Source organism: Vicia villosa, linkage group LG7 (genome assembly GCF_029867415.1).
Source record: "Vicia villosa cultivar HV-30 ecotype Madison, WI linkage group LG7, Vvil1.0, whole genome shotgun sequence".
Taxonomy (NCBI): domain Eukaryota; kingdom Viridiplantae; phylum Streptophyta; class Magnoliopsida; order Fabales; family Fabaceae; genus Vicia; species Vicia villosa.
The window spans coordinates 30337850-30355596 of record NC_081186.1 but is presented as its reverse complement, the minus strand read 5'-3'; the positions used below and the strand labels follow the sequence as shown (position 1 = coordinate 30355596).

Here is a 17747-nt window from a genome sequence, read left to right as displayed (position 1 = left end):
TAACTGAGTATTCTTTGGCCTTTATGCCTTTGAAGGCTATGAAGGGAAAATTGTCTCAGACTTTATAGTGGATCACGCAGTGGTCGAACATCCCCAACTTTATGTGGAAATGAAACCTTGGAGATTGTTCTTCGACGGTTCTTATCATAAAGAAGGTAGTGGAGTTGGAATTTTAATAATTTCTCCTGATGGAATTCCAACAAAACTCAAGTATAGAATTGAAGGTCCCCCTTGCTCGAACAATGAAGCAGAATACGAAGCCCTTATTGCAGAACTTGAAGCTTTGTTGGAATTGGGGGAAACCAAGGTCGAAATTAAAGGAGATTCAGAGTTAGCAGTTAAGCAATTGAATAGAGAATACAAATGCATAAAAGAAAATTTGATTATGTATTTCGTCATTGCAAACAGACTACTAAAAAATTCGAGTGTGTGAACATAAAACATGTTCCAAGAATGGAAAATCAAGATGCTAATGATTTAGCACAAATAGCTTCAGGATATAGGATTTCAAAGGAGAAGCTAGAAGAACATGTCGAAGTAAGAGGGAAAGCAATGGCCACCAAGCCGTCTCCGATAGACCTAGAAGGCAACCGCTTAGGATATGCTAATGAAGAGGAGTTCGAGGTATTAGCCATTGATACTTTAGCAGATACAGATTGGAGCAGTCCAATTATTGAGTATCTTAAACACCCCTCATTAAATACATATAGAAAAACCAAGTACAGAGCTTTGTCTTATGTTTTGATAGGGAACGAGCTATTCAAGAAAACTCTTGAAGGCATCCTATTGAAATGTTTAGGAAAAAACAAAGCGTACTTAGCCTTAGCGAACATTCATAGTGGGGCATGTGGGGCACACCAAGCAGGCCATAAAATGAAATGGTTACTTTTCAGATATGGGATGTATTGGCCCACCATGCTAAAAGACTGTATAGAATTCGCTAAAGGCTGCCAAGAATGTCAAGTACATGCAGAAATTCAACATGCTCCTGCAAGCGAACTCCATGTAATCATCAAACCTTGGCCTTTTATAGGTTGGGCTTTAGATCTGATTGGAGAAATTCGACCTACTTCATCTAAAGGTCAAAGGTACATCCTCGTAGGAATTGACTATTTCACCAATTGGGTTGAAGCAGTACCTTTGGTAAACATAGACCAAGAAACTGTCATCGAATTTATTCAAAGGCAAATACTGTATAGATTTGGAATCCCATAAAGTATAACAACATATCAAGGGTCAGTGTTTACTGGTCGAAAGATGCAAGAATTTGCAAAAAAAAAAAAGGGATTCAAGTTATTAACATCCACACCCTATTATGCTCAAGCCAATGGGCAAGTCGAAGCAGCAAACAAAGTGATAATTGGTTTGATAAAAAAACATGTAGGAACAAAACCAAAAAACTGGCACAAAATGCTAGATCAGGCACTATGAGCTTGTCTAACCTCCCCTAGATCAGGCACTATAGGCTTGTCTAACCTCCCCTAAGGAAGCAACGAATGCTACACCTTTCCAGTTAACATTTGGACACAATGCAGTCTTACTTGTCGAAATCTACTTACGATCAGTACGGATCCAAAGACAAGAAGAAATTCCTTATGATTTGTATTGGGAAATGATGATGAACAAGCTGACAGAGTTAGACGAAGAAAGATTGCACGCGTTAGAAGCATTAAGAAGACAGAAGGAAAGGGTAGAGAGGGCATACAACAAAAGGGTCAAAGGTAAAGCTTTCGTTATAAATGATTTAGTTTGGAAAGCTATATTACCTATGGATAAAAAGAATAAAATTTAGGAAAATGGTCTCCACATTGGGAAGGACCATATTGAATCTTAAAAGCATTTTCAAACAATGCATATGAGATAGAAGAATTAGCAGAGGATTGAAGGATCCTAAAGGTAAATGGGAAGTATTTGAAAAAATATAAATCATTCATGCATGAAGTTAGAATTGCAACAACGTAGTAATTAAAGACTAATACAATGGCTAAGATGGCGAGTGCTTCACCAAAATGGCTTTGTCGTAAATATAATTTCAATGTATAGAACAAAAGTTGAATACAAAATAAAAAAGCATAAAGATTTTCAAGTTAACATTGTAGATGGAAAGAAAGATGTTCATTGATTGAAAATGGTGATACAATCAAACCAAAATACATCATAATAAAAACACTACAAAATGTTATAAGAAAGTCCTACAAGATATCTTCAGCTATTTTGAAGAAACAATTCACCTAAGTCAAACTTCAGGCCACTTTCAGCTTGAAGGACATCAGATAATCCTCCCATGTGCATATTTAAAGTTATACCCATCTGGGTAAAAATATATGACAAAAGGCGTCCATAAGGAATACACAAAGTCTCTCCTTGGCGTGAGCTCATGATTTCTTCTTTCAGATAATTGAAGATAGTGGGAGGTATGTTGACTTTCTTCCTAAGAAGAAAGAAATACAGAAATTGGATATCTTCCAACATTATTGTTTTTTGGTTTTCCATTCTTGGACGAAAGTTTTCTGTTAAAATTCGATGCCAAATCCTCCCTAAGAATGTAGAGAATGAAGTGTTGGGAGTAGTAAATACCTTTTTCAGGACATCGGAAATAAGCCTATTGTCATAGTCTTCAGCAGTAACCCCGATAGCTTCACATTTCATCATTTTTGAAATGAGTTTTAGAGTGAGGGCGACAGAAGACCCAAAAATGTTAGAACAAATGACAGGATTACCTTCCCTATCTTGTTGAATAGAGGCTTTCGCCTAGAATTCTACTATCAAGACTGGGTAAGTAGATCCATCTAAAATGGTTTGGTAATGTTCTAAATTTTTAGTAGCAAACATGCTAGGAAGATCAATCCCATACTCGTTGAAGTCATCAAGAGAGATGATTTTTTCTTTCAGAACAGAAGGAATGATTTCTCTGTGAGAGGAAGACATGTTGAAAATATAATATGAGGAAAATGAGAAGGAGATGAAAGGATACAAAAATAAGAGAAGTTGAGGGTTTATATAATGATAACCCATGTTGGTGATTGGTTACGCTTTGCAGCATGAGTGGGACACGTGTTAATTTTCTATAATGAAGATGTGAAGTTCACAGCATGTTCGCCTTGGAAGTTGAAGTGTAATCATTTAATAAACAGCGCACACACGTCTTAATGAAATGTTTTGGAAATATAGAGTCATAACTAGCCGACAATCAGGGACGTAGGGGTCACTGAAAGGTCTAGTCAAAGTTTATTGACTACAGGAAACGTCTATTCCTACTGATATTCGTAATCTAGAGATAACCATCATGCTTTGAAATAATAAATGCATTGGAAGGCTAAAAGTTCACCAAAATGGTTATGTCTTAAGTAGGTTACAAAAAAGAAAGCTAGTTCAAAAATAAAAATAAAGAGAAATGCAATTGAAAAAATAAATAGGGAACAACGGTCTTCATACGGTTATACTTTGTCTTTGCCAAGCGTATTTTGTACTGAACCGCGGTCTGAATTCCTTTAAGCCGTGCAATCTCTGCATCCATAGTAGTATCCTTTTCGACATGTTCAACACTTTGCTTGGCTAGTCGAGTTTCTTTAGTGTTATCTAAACCCTGGATAGCAGCTTGTTTCGCTTTAGCATCAGAGATTTTCTTACGCAACTCTTCGATCTGGGATTCCCTGAGCTTGATGGAAGCTGTATAAGTATCAAACTGGGTTTGTGCTGATTTTTTAGAATCAAATAGCTTTTCAAACGCCTCAGAGGTTCGAAACGCATTGTCGAATTCAGCAGTTTGGGCTTGTTCAGCTGATTTGATTTTCTCCTTGACATCCACTTCCCTATTATGTTCTGCTTGAATTTGATGTATCATGTTCTGGATGTCAACAAGGGCTTCGCCTACATTAGTGGGGAAAGCAGTAATGTCGATTTTATTTATCAGTTGTTTGATGTTAAAACTTGCACCCACATTCGTCTTTAGCTTCTCAAAAAGATCAACTTCGAAGACAGCTATCTTCACTTGCTTCAGAAGTTCTTCATAAGACGCTTCGCTGGTACTATTGCCAGAATGAGTTGAAACTCCAGAGATGCTCTTTTTAAAAGACGATTCCCTTTGAGCCAACATTAATTTGACATACTTGAGAGGATCTTTCTGTTTCAGAGCATATTTCTCCTCTTTAGTAAGTGACATAGGCAAGCTTTGGTTGGCGGATGGTAGAATGATAGTATGTTGCGTTGTTGTTGCAGTAGCAGCTTTGTCAGTAGTGGATTTATCATTCCTAGGCGTGGTTTCTTGTTCACCCATTTCTTCATATTGAACGAAGAATTGATCAACATTATCGATAGATGGGTCATCATCCTCAGTATAATCTGTGTGGAACTTGGATCGTGTAGGAGGATTGCTGGGAGTTTGTTCAGAATCTTTTTCTCCCTCTAGATGGGCTTCGTCAGTTGAGTTCAAGTTTTTTCTACCATCTTCTCCAGGAGAGGAAGTCTCTTGATCATTTTGAGCCTCAGTTGGCTCAGGCTGTTGGGCTCCAGTCGAAGATCCTTTGTTTTGGACAACGTTGGTTGGAGGCGGAGATGGATTTTTGTCAGCTAAAGGCCCACTCTGGTTGTCAGTCGAAATCCGAGGAGCAGCAGTTTGTTCCTGAAATTAAGAATGTTAAAATAGAAAGGATATTTTCTCTAAGAGGGAAAGTAGTGACAAAGCTTTACCTGTAGAGTCTCAGGGTCTGAAGCATTACTCCTGATACGCTCTAGAGCTACATCACCAGAAGCTTGAGGTTGAAGTTCTAAGTGAAAAAAGGGGGGATAATTTTGAGTTGGATGTCTGGGATATTGGTGTTTTGATAAGAGGCAACAGTTTCCTTACTCTTTTTTTTTTCTTTTTTAAAGGTCTGGGGGAATCCTCGTCCTCATCTTCGATAACGGTGACGTTGCTAGAGGAGACTTTTCTTTTACCTGGTGTTAATGGAGGTTTACCATCACCCTGAAAAGAAGGCAAGTAAATATTTAGAAAAAAAGGGAGAAAGGCAAAGAGATCATATAATCGACTACCTTTGAGCCTCTTGTTATTTTTGGAGCAACTTCTTCAGTCAGAATTTCTTGACTGGAAGAGGAAGTGGGTTGAGAAGTAGTGGTTGAAGCGGTTTTTGCCAAGAGTTTATCCTTCTTCACTGCTTTTCTTTCAACAGTTGAAAAGAATGTGGGTTAGTCAAAACATAATATGTTAAAAATCAGTAAAGGTTGAAAGCTTGTAAAACCAAGAAATCCAAACATTCCACGCCTTGACCTATCGGAGAGGTTATTCTCACTGCATCTAAGTCGAAGTGGAGAAAGCCTTTGAAACTGTCTAAGGTATGTTTGGTCGCAACCACTCTTTTAGCAGGTTTTTTATAGTCATTTTTTAAATCATTAAAGATATTCCCACACACGAACCAATCTGGTAAGGAGGAAAAAATGATAAAGCAAAATCTGCACTGGGTAAATTTGGAAATTTGGGTGGTTCGAACTTAAAAGCCAGATCATATCTGAATTCAGAATTTACAGCTCTAAGAGTTTTTCTCTTAGCTATTTATTTTGTAAATTTCTCTTTTAAAATGGAAGCTGCATTACAAACTGTTCGAACAATTTGTGTGGGATCATAGACAATTTCAAAGTACTTTTGGAATGCTTGGATCTCTTCAGAATGTGTAAGCTTACCCTTGTAAGAGTGGTCCTGCAAACATGAAAAAGCTTTTGTTAAATTCGCTTTGATTTCATCAGTGGTATACATATTGTCGCAATAGAATTCTATCCACCATTGACTGTATCCTTTTGTGACATAAAATGATGGCTGATATGCTATCAAATGAAATTCAACAAAGTTTGCATGATAGCTTTGGTGTGTTGCAATGTCTCGGGCCGTCCAATCAGTCCCTGCAACACATAATTCACGCTTTCGTTTGAAGAGAGACACATGATTGAGTTGACATAACCCAAATTGTCGAGAGACAAAATTTGGTTGGTAAACTAATAAGCATACATCGCTTTTCAGTGGTAAGATTCTTGAAACCAATAGCCTTGGGAGCAAAAACACACGCCATATATCTTCAATCTACGCATTGGCATCCTTAATAGCGTATTCAGGTGAAGTAGTAAACCAAGAGGGGCCATGAGTTCGTTTGGTGAATGGATCCATTGAAGGAGTAAAATTATGGCGTTTGGAAAACATCAAAGTATATTTGGTGAGAGAGGCTTGAAAGTTATTGCCTTCATCAGTTGGAGTCAGTTGAAGAAGCCTAATGCTTTCAATACTTCTGTCTTTTACCGCTGGGTCATTTTCATCAACACGTCCATGCGTTGGCAAAGAAGGTTCAAAGGTGGCATTTAGCCACAATTGAAGAAGTTAGTAAGGTCCAGACAGAAGTAGGTTGGTGCCAGGTGTATAGTCTTTTAATTTTGCACTTGCAGACCCTAGACTTTCATACAAACTGGCTAGCAGGAGTTCACTTAAACATATTTTTTGACCATTATGCAACTGATTGGCAAGGGTTAGAAATCTCTTTGCGACTTGCAGGGATTTGGAACAAAAGAAAAATTTAGATAACCAAAAACCTAGTAATGCTATGTGTTCTACGTCAAAAACATGTTCTCCTGAAGTGTGGTATAAATTGATGTAAGAACTGAATGAAGCATTTTTGACGTTGAAGCCAATTAAGTCTTCACTATCCTGATAAGGGCCGAAAGTCTCTCATGTTGGAGGAAGTCCAGATATGGCAGCTATGTCGAAAATCTTAGGTGTTATCATTCCGCATGGAAGGTGAAAAGTGTTGTATGTACCATCCCAGAAGTACAGGCTAGACAACAATAAGGGTTGGCAATAGCTGAATCCTAGTTTGGACATTTGAATTAGGTCGAAGATGCCTAATTCCTTCCAAAACGATGCCTTTTGTTTTTCAACTTTAGTTAACCAAAATAGATAACATTTGTCTAAGGTTGGACAAGAACGAAAAGGTCTGGAATTCTCAGTTATATAATCTAACTGGAAAGCTTCTCTTTCTATGATAGAAGGTGAAGAGGTACCGTCAGAGGTCTTTTCTTTAATAGGTTCAGCCAAATTCTGGTTTGAATCTTCATCCTTTGAGGGAGCGATTTTATTTGCTATGGGTTTTGTATCAAAATAACATGGAAAAAATTCTATGCATTTCTCTAAATGACCTTGAGAAACTAATGGTCCTAAAAACCCTAATTTAATTCCAGAAAGTAGGGATGGAATCATTACCTGGGAAGTGAAAATAGCTCTTTGTTCTTTAGTAAGCTTTGGAGCTGTAATGTACTCTCGATTCCCAACCGTGACGATCTTACTTGTTGGAGTATCGTGAGAAGCAGAACTCTTTTGCTGATTATCAGAAGACATGATATATCTTAGAGTTATGAAAAAGGTTTTTTCTGAAAGAGAGAAGTTTCAGAAAATTGGAAATTTGAACCATGGTTGAAGATGGATGTTTGTGTAAAAGAAAGAAAGAAAGATAATGGCTAGCTTTTATAGGGCTACTCTATGAGGCAGTAGGGTACACCTGGCAGGAGTAGTGGGCTACGTGCTAGTGGTTTGGTGAGGAAGTTGAAAAATTGTTGTTCACTTTCTAGGGAATAGGCAGTTATGATGACAATAACTGAACGCACGTCTCGATGGGACATTTTTGGGAAGTCAAGTCGTGATTGACTGACAGTTATTTGACCTTTGAATTTATAAAAGGTTTTAGTCTAAATCTGGTGATCAAAAAATGCCTACTTCTGCATGAATTCAAAATAGACATTTATAGGGGGCAATTTGTTACTTGAAGATTTCGACCAAAGGATCATGATACTTTAAAAGTGTTATGTTATGAAGAAAAAATGGTTTTTATGAAGCTATTTTAAGTCTTGTCGTTGAAGGAAAAGATTTGTTGTATCGAAGGATGTGATGGAAGAGATTTTATAATCTTTGCAAGTACCCTTCGACAGGGGCGTCAGCAGAGTCGAAGTGTTGAGCGGGAAAGTTTGAAACTCAAACGGAACGGTTTTGCATGACGAATGCGTGGAAGCATCTGAAACGAAGTGACGTTTGAAATATCGGACGTGGCAATAATCTACGTAGAGACCGTTAGGGTCGAACTAGTATAAATAGAAGTCTTAATGTGTAGATTAAGGTGTGTTCGAGTTAATATACAGAAATTCACAAAAGTTACTCGAAGTACCAGCGTTAGAGAAAAGAGAATTTGCTGAAATAATGTATGTATGAAGAACACCATATTTACTCCCTGTTTTACTTATTCAATATAAGTTAAATTTACATCGAAAGTCTTTACTTTGCTTTCTTTACATTTACAAGTTTATTCATTTGAGTCATTTACTTACCGCAATTTAAGTTAAAGTCTTTTACATGTGGTTTACTTACATTTCGTCATTTATTTCTTTAATCTTTAAGTTGCACTTAGAGTTATTGTTAATTCTTAAAAGTCGAAATTAGTCAAAAGATTTTGATAATATTCATAATCTAGAAATATTATCAATCATGAATCAAACCATAAAGATACGAACTCTCGAGACACATGTCCTATGATCAATCTAGTCAATCCTGTAAGTTACCAAAGTATATACCTTTGGAATACTAGCGGTTGTTTGTCAGAAATCACTGGTAAACAGATGACCATTGTAAAAAATCGAAGCAAGAGATAGAAGGATTAGAGGGATATGATAATTCAGAAAAGGAATAAGTCATATTTATACACGGGCACAATAATCAAGAAATACCAATAATCAGGAAGTAATAATATTGATTAAGCATTGTTTAGGTATTAGGAGATGAATAATTACCATTAAAGGGATTGAATCGTGAAACTCTATAGAAGCAGAATCGTCGAAGATTATTATGCGAAATGAATGATCAGTTGAAAGCATCGAGAAATATACATTAAATTAGGGGAATGAATCGATGAAGAAGAATAGGGTTTTCCGTTTAGTTTTTATGGGGAGGGGGAATTAGGCGGCCAATGTTTTGGGAAAAGGTAATGTGTATTGTGTGGTCATAAACCAATTATAAAAAAAATAGAAAAATGACGTGTTATCCAAGACTATAGAGAATATATAATAATTTTTTAAAAAAATTGAATTATTAAAGTAGAAACTATTAAAATAGCAAGCTGTCTAGAATTGTGCCACTTGTCAAAATTGCCAATAAACTCATTTTGCTTTATTATTATGAATGATTTGTGATCCTGTAAATATTTATAATTTATAATACAAATTTTAAAACTGACAAATAAAATATCGCGATATATAAGAAATCACATTTGTTCAGACAAAACTCGTATGGGGTGTTTTTTTTATGGATACAAATTGTAAATCCAGGAATGTGAGGTTGAGAATCCTACATTCCAATGTTTGTTTCAAGTTTTTTAATTATGCTAAGGAATCTTTTCTTCTAAGGAATATCAATTGTGAAAGTTCAAATATTTATTCCTATGTTAAAGGATGGGAATCTTTTATTTCCATGGAAATAAAAAATAACTAACTATAACTATCTATTTTTCTATTATTTTAACATATTTGTTTATATTTTTAAAATTTTAAAATTTTAAATAAAAATAAAATTTAAAAGTATTCTTAAAAATTTTAAAAACTTATCAATAGATGGAAATAAAATTTTGGTATTAACAATCTTAAGAATAAGATTCCTTAAATTATAATTTTAATCCCTCCAACAAATACACCCGTAATTTTTTAGTTAAGTAAATAAGAAATCATGAAAAAAATACCATCAGCACTGATGAAACATGTTCGATATTAGTAATAGATAAATTGGACTTCGTCCCATTTTGAGTCTAATTTTGACAAATTTACGCAAAACATGACTTTTATCACGTGTTTTTGACTAAAATGACCATGCTTTCTCATCTAGAAGACTCTATTTTCTTCTTATTTTATTGCCATATGCGTATATATTAGAATTTCCTCAATTAATTGAGTATATAATAAATAAACTTTTACAACATTTTCTTCAGCTAGAATGTTTTCTTCATATTTTATTGTCAAGTGGCAACTCACAGAAGAACAAAGTTCAACCACCTAACAAAAATGACCCTCTGACTCTGAATTCATTCTATTGAAAAAACTTCTTATTCGTTTCTGAAATTCTATCATGAATCACACCAAAATGACCATTTTCCCAGCAATGGTAATTGTTTCTATGTTACTATTACTCTTCTCCAAATTTTCCTATGGAGCAGATACTATTACCCAATCAGAGTCACTTTCCGATGGAAGCACCTTGATTTCCAAAGAAGGAACCTTCGAGTTGGGTTTCTTTAATCCCGGTAATTCCCCGAACCGCTATGTCGGAATTTGGTACAAAAACATCCCGGTCAAAACCGTTGTTTGGGTTGCAAATCGTGATAATCCTATCAAAGACAACTCAAGCAAGTTGATGATAGACAAACAAGGAAATCTCGTTCTTCTCAACAGCAATCAGTCTCTTATATGGTCAACAAACACAACGAAGAAGGCTTCAACTCCAATTGTCCAGCTTCTGGACAACGGAAATTTAGTGATTAGAGATGAGAACGACACTGAAACTGATGAAGAAAGTTTCTTATGGCAGAGCTTTGACTATCCTACCGATACATTATTACCTGAGATGAAGCTTGGATGGGACAAGAAAACTGGTATTCATAGAATATTTACTGCATGGAAAAATTGGGAAGATCCATCTTCAGGTGATTTTGTATCATCCATGAGTCTTAGTGATAATCCTGAAGATGTTCTTTGGAAAGGTTCAACTGAGTTCTACAGAACAGGACCTATGATTGGTACTACGGATAGTGGAGCATATGGGATGAAGGCTAACCCAATTTTTAATTCAGAGGTTGTAAGCAATGAAGATGAAGCGTATTTTTCGTACACCCTAAAGAACAAATCTGTGATTTCCATAGTTGTTTTAAACCAAACTAGTTTGCTTCTTCAACGCCTTGTATGGATTCCTCAATCTAGAAAATGGAGTAACTACTTGAACCTACCACATGATACTTGTGATGGTTATAATGTTTGTGGACCATATGGAAAGTGTGTGATTGACTCATCCCCACTTTGTCAGTGTTTGGATGGGTTTAAGCCAAAATCACCGCAACAGTGGAGCACAATGAACTGGGCAGATGGATGTGTGCGCAATGGAAATTGGAGCTGTGGAGTGAAGGGAAGAGACGGTTTTTTTAAAGTTACTGGAGTGAAGTTTCCAGATACTACAAATACATGGGCTAGCGCAAATATGACACTTGATGATTGCAAGCTCAAATGTTTGCAAAATTGTTCCTGCACAGCTTACTCAGGCTTAACCTCAAATGAAGATAGTGGCGGTTGTTCCATGTGGTTTAATGATCTTAAAGACTTAAGAGATTCAGATTCTATGAGAAACTTATATGTTCGAATTGATGCATCAAATATAGGTAACAAATTCAATACTCTTTTACATAATAATGTCACTTGATCACATTAAAGAACACAATGTTTCATTGCAGGTGCTAAACATGGGTATCCTAAATTGGCTATCTTGGTAGTTTCGATCATTGTTTTTGCAGTCATTGTGATGCTATTGACTCTATACATTTATAGAAAAAAGATAAAATACAAAGGTACTTTTCTTATCCTTAAAGCATTTCATATTTCACAAAATATACTTTACTTCTGATATATATTTGTGTACCTTTAAAAGCTTTGAAGCCTAAATAACCAAATGATCATTCATTTCCTTTCAATTTGGGGGTGTACATTCTTCATTTAATACACTTAATTTAGTAGATGAATATGTATTTATCCAAAGTACTGAAAATATATTCTTTTGATCTTTTCGTTTCTCTTTAATACTATTGTTCTCATCATCTTGTTAGAAGACAATAATGAAGACGACCGTAATGATTTAGACCTCCCTTTCTTCGATCTTGCTACAATACATAAGGCCACTGATTACTTCGCAGATGATAACAAATTGGGTGAAGGTGGTTTTGGACCCGTATATAAGGTATATTTAAACTTTTTTTTGGCTCGACGTTAAAGAAAAAGTCATTTGAACTATTAAACAAATTACTTTCAATCATCAATGTAGGGTAAGTTGCAAGATGGTCAAGAAATTGCAGTCAAAAGGCTTTCAAGAAGTTCTGGACAAGGATTGAAAGAATTTAAGAACGAAGTTATTTTATGTTCTAAACTTCAACATCGAAACCTTGTTAAAATAATTGGCTATTGCATTGAAAAAGATGAAAAAATGTTGGTCTATGAATACATGCCGAACACAAGCCTTGATTCATTTATTTTTGGTAAGTAACTTTCAAAGTTCAATACTTGTCATGATACAAGTTTAATTATTTATTCATGTCATTATTGAAAGAAAGAACTACTAATTATACTTATTGCGATATTTTAACAGATCCAATTCAAAGTAAATTATTAGATTGGTCTATGCGATTTAACATCTTGTTTGGAATTGCCCGAGGTCTTCTTTACTTGCATCAAGATTCAAGGTTAAGAATTGTACACAGAGATTTAAAAGCGAGCAATATTTTATTAGACAATGATATGCAACCAAAAATTTCTGATTTTGGTCTTGCTAAAATGTGTGGAGATGATCAAATGGAAGGGGAAACAAGTCGAATAGTTGGCACATAGTAAGTAACATAAAGGTTTGATAGAGTTTTGTGGAATTGATTGAATATCAAATTTATTCTTTTTACTTCTTTTTCAGTGGTTATATGGCACCAGAATATGCCATTGACGGATTATTCTCAATTAAATCAGATGTATTTAGCTTTGGTGTCTTATTGTTAGAACTTATAAGTGGAAAGAAAAACAGAACCCTTAACTATAGTCAAGATGATCACAATCTTATTGGACATGTGAGTATCACTAAAAAATTCGATTATTTTTTCTCTACATAACATAGATAATAACTTTGTTGAAATTTTTGTAGGCATGGAGATTATGGAAAGAGGGAACCATACACACATTAATTGATGATAATTTGAAAGATACATGTATTCTTTATGAAGCTTTGCGGTGTATCCAAATAGGGCTTTTATGTCTGCAACATCATCCTGATAATAGGCCAAGTATGACATCTGTTGTTGTGATGTTGAATGGTAATAATATTTTACCTCTACCACATGAGCCAAGTTATTTATTGAAAACCATAACAAGTGAAGGAGAAACTTCTTCCGAAAGACAAAGATCTTCTTCAATAAACAATGTAACTATCTCACAATTAAATGCAAGATAGAAAAATAATAGTTTACATATGAGTTTATATGTATTATACTAGTTCTTCATTTAAGACTATGTTAGTTTAGAGTTATTCATATAAATATTGTAACTACTTTTAGTTAGTTAGGATTCATTATTGTTATTTGTTGTTGAATGATAGATAACCTCTATATTAAGAAGGTCATCACGAGATTTTAATTATCTAATTAATAATAAATGAGAGATTCATTTGAGCTCACACATGATATCAGCCATCATTTCTTTTGCTTCTGCACAATAATCTTTCTTTTTCTTCCCTGATCGCTCACATGTTTCATCACTAGAGGATGATGATAAATCTTCCACTATATAAGAAATTTGGAACATTCTTATTCATTTGGTCTAAAATTTTCTATCAAACAGCAAAACAATAAATACTAGCTATGGTATTAACAAGTTGAGAGTATGATTGTAACACACGCACTTCAGGGATATTGTGTCAATCAGAAATCCCCCCAATGTTAAAAAATGAGGCATCTCGTATAAACAATTCAATTTCTGAGGATTATGAAACTTGGATTGTTCAAGATCTATCCCTGTTTATTTGGCTTCTATCTACAATCTTTGAATCGATGGTGCAAATGGTTCTTAATATTAAACTTTCGTATGCAATGTAGGAAAAAATACATAAACAATTTCATGTAGTAATGAAAACATGTGTTCAAGGGCTACTCAGGGAACTCAAATCAACCAAGAAATTGAATAGTTCAACCTCAAAATTTGTTCTTCTCATCAAGCTCTCCCTGGTTCCTTATTTTTCAGCAAGTGACATAGTCACAAAGTGTTGCACCCCAATTTTTGACCACTTAGATCCCACCATATCTTAATTATTAGGATCATCATTGTCATCATAATCTTCATGCATTTATCATTTGTTAACCCAAAATACAAAAATTGTTGTTTGTTACTTGTGTCCCAAGACATGAGATTGATCAAGAAGAAGCTGAGCAAATTAGGATTTTGAGACCCGAAAAGAAATTCAACATTCTTCTATGATTCAAGGGATTATCTAACCAATATCAAGGTCCAAAGATGGGTCAATGCAATATCAATCACCTTCAAGTTCATCAGAAGCTCCAATTAGGGTTTTTGACCTAATTTCACTAGAGGGTTGACTTTTAATCAGGACATGGTTCCAAAACTATGATTCAAGGAAATTCAATTCAACATTATAGTCCATTCATATCATTCATTTGAAGAGGAGAGCTTGATTCATGTAGAAGTCACAAAACTGCAATTCATCTGGAAAAAGGCAACCATACAAGTCAACCTTTGACTTTTGAGAAAAATGGTCAACTATGGACTTGGGACGATCCAAATCATCATCATATGGATATTGAAGACATTTGATCAAAGAAAATTCAAAGAATTCATCAAGAATCAAAAAGTCAACAAAAGTCAAAATTAGGGTTTTAAGTGAATTTTGACCTAATTTTGGAACTTCAAATTTTGCCTACAAACTCAAAAATCTCCAAACATGAATGTTGTAGATCTTGACAAAAACAACTTATCACAATGCAACTTTTTTCTAAAAGTGATTATTTTGAGAATATTGGATTAAGAAGGTTTATGTCTAAAAAACTTAGAAAAATTCTAAGTGTTTTCACCTAGTTTTTTCTTAACTTTAAGCCCTTTTTTCTCCATGATCCAAAAAGAGTTTGAGGAAACTTTCAACAAGTGAATTGAAGTATGTAGAAAGGGCTTTCCAAAGAGATAAGTAGCATGAAAATCCATGGCTCCATCCAAGAGTTATGATTTTGTAAAGAAGGATCCATGAACAATTGGATTCAAGAATGAAGATGAAGAAGTTATGAACCAAAACCATTTCAAATGCAAAGATTCCTTTCTTGCAGCCCATATAACTTATTCAAAGCACCATAATCAGAAGATTACGCCTTCTTTTTAGCTATAATTCAAGTGTTTAAGACATTATCCAAGTGATCATTCCATTAATGGCATAAAGATCACACTTCCATTTTGATAAAGAGGCTTTATGCACAAAGTCCACTCTCCTTGAGCCTCTCCCATATCTCCTCTGAACCAAAAGAAAATTAAACATCACAAGTAACCTCTCCAAACTCAGAATAAAGTCATGGAAGCATGCTTGAACTTGTACCTTGCCATTGGAACTCCAATTTTGACATAACTTCACAAAGAAGCAAGGTGGTACAAGGGTCACATGTGAGCTTCAAACTTCTGAATATTTTCCCTCCACAAACCCTAAATCTTGCCTATAAATAGAGGGTATCACTCCCTTGATCAATTACACCAGAATTCTCCAAGTCACTGCCTCACTTGAGATTCTCATTTTCCAAACTTTGCACTTTTATAGTGATTCTGAGTACTAGCAATTCTGGGTGTCAGATCTCTGATAAGTTTATTAGTTTTGATTTTAAAAACTTCTGTGGGTTTTATTCGCTCTTTCACTCATTCCTTTTGGAAACAATAAAGCGCGGTGGCGACTCTGTTTAAAAATGAGCTAAGTCTTTTCAATGACTCTAGTCTCACCAATTTCACCGCTACACAAAGTAAGATCATTTTAAAGTTTGGAGGAAATTTTCTTCATTATACAAATCTATGGTCAATTTGAGCCTCCAACAATCTATTATATTGAAGTGCTTATGTATGTTCAAGAAGCTCAATTGGATAAATTCAGACAAGAACTCTTTGTCTCTAATGTGTCTACAGATACTGTGCATCAAGAATCATAATTCAATTTTAATGGTACTCTCTTTCATGGTTGTGGGTGCAATCATTATGGTCAAGGTCATTCCAAGGATGGTTTTCGGGCTTCATACCTACTTGTCAGCTCTATATCAATTATAGACATGCAACTTTTAACTTTTACCAATATTTATATTACGTAACAAAATATAAGCTCTCAAGCTCAAGTTGACTGAGTTAAAGATAATTGTGCAAAGGTAACTCAACCAAGTTCAATGGCTGCTACAATAGACCAACTTTATGATACTGAGCAATTCTTGCTACGAAGAAAGTTGGAGTCTCACATATGTTTTTCCGATTCAGGTGAATCCTATAATTTAAACTCTCTTGAATCTCTTCTACATTATTATTATTTTCATATTTAGGAAATGATAAGGTGCATGTTGGTAATGTCCATTGTCTCACCATTAAATATGTTGTTCATCTCAATTTTCTTCAAAATTTTACCTAACTATAGGATAGTGTTCAACATAATAAATTCATGTTTGAATTTCATGCTAACACATGTGAAACAGTATCAGATATGTGATGTCGAATAAGATGTCACGACACAAATATCTGTTGATAACGGTTATGGAACAAGATGGCAGTAGTAATGAAAATTGTGCAGAAAGGTAAAAAACACAAAGAATTATTTACCCAGTTCGGAACTTACAGTACGAATAACAAAATAAAGATTCCTAGAACCCTAGAAATACAAATATCAGTTCCACTTAAAAGTAGGTATAGGCCAGTCTGTTTATAGAATTAGTATTGACTTAATTGGGCCTAAAACCGCATCAAGGAGGCTGCACAAATTTTGTTGCTTGATCTTCAAGAAAATAGACTTTTAATCCAATCTTTCCTAAATTGTTTCTAATTATAGAGATTTTAAAACCCAACAAATATCTCTGATTTATCTCTGATTGAGTCGATCTTGGATACACATAAGCTAACTGAATATTCCACAATATTTTGTAGCTGACAAACCAACTGATATATCTTGACAGATCGGCTCCATCAAGCACGTCCTAGTAAACATGATGTCATACCTGTAATGTTGTGACATCTTGTTCAACATGTTGAAAAACTGAATGATATGGCTTTTTATTCAACATGTTTCAGCTAGGTTGGTTTTACCAAAATTCATGCCAATCTTAGAGAAACTACAATCTCCCCCTTTGGCACATTTTGACTGAAACAACCAAATAACCATTGCATTAGAAGAACAGCAGCAGCACCGGAAAGAACCAGCAGGGTAACATAGCAGGGTAACAGCTTCCCCTCAACATATGTTAGCTTATACTAGCCAAGTATATCCTAACACAGTAGCAATAGCGAGAAGACTCCCCCTCAAGCACAAACACCTCCTGCATACTCAAATACTACTTCCCCTTTTTAGCCACAAAGTGACAAAGGTAGTAGAACTAAGCAAGCTACCTGTTAAGCATTTTTTTTATTTTTTTTTCAGAAAAGTAAACTTAAAAATATCATGGGCATTTAACCCTTACCAAATCATAAACTAAAATAAAAAGAATCACAATGAAAAACCAAACAAAATCACATGACCAACAATCATACACCAGCAACCACAGCAGAAGCTCCATTGTCTCAAATGGTACCAGTAGAAGTTGTACCCATTTCAGCATTTTTAGCTCTTCCACGTGCAGATGCAACTCATGAAGTAATTTCTATAATTCTTCATGAATACATACTGATAGGAAAGTAGCAAGTGTACTATTTTTGCCTATTGTAGTGATAAA

The 17747-nt window shown here is 34.8% G+C and overlaps 1 protein-coding gene across 2 annotated transcripts; it reads left to right on the top strand.

Moving 5' to 3' along the window:
- The first annotated feature begins 9996 nt into the window (after positions 1-9996).
- On the top strand, positions 9997-13518 carry LOC131620424 (G-type lectin S-receptor-like serine/threonine-protein kinase At4g27290). Of its 2 annotated transcripts, none has more exons than XM_058891494.1 (7): positions 9997-11435; positions 11508-11621; positions 11880-12007; positions 12092-12302; positions 12413-12650; positions 12728-12878; positions 12953-13518. In XM_058891494.1, exons 1-7 carry the CDS (start codon positions 10136-10138, stop codon positions 13256-13258), a joined length of 2448 nt encoding a protein of 815 aa, XP_058747477.1. In that variant the 5' UTR covers positions 9997-10135; the 3' UTR covers positions 13259-13518. The 2 variants fall into 2 exon arrangements, with proteins under 2 accessions (XP_058747477.1, XP_058747476.1); XM_058891493.1 differs by having other exon boundaries at positions 11877-12007; positions 12953-13517.
- The last annotated feature ends 4229 nt before the right edge of the window (positions 13519-17747 follow it).

Excerpts from the sequence above, each read along its gene's own strand:
- LOC131620424 (XM_058891493.1), top strand. The coding sequence starts at position 10,136 with ATGAATCACACCAAAATGACCATTTTCCCAGCAATGGTAATTGTTTCT. Across the intron at positions 11,436-11,507 it reads AATTGATGCATCAAATATAG|GTGCTAAACATGGGTATCCT; the intron begins GTAACAAATTCA and ends GTTTCATTGCAG. Across the intron at positions 12,008-12,091 it reads GTTTTGGACCCGTATATAAG|GGTAAGTTGCAAGATGGTCA; the intron begins GTATATTTAAAC and ends TCATCAATGTAG.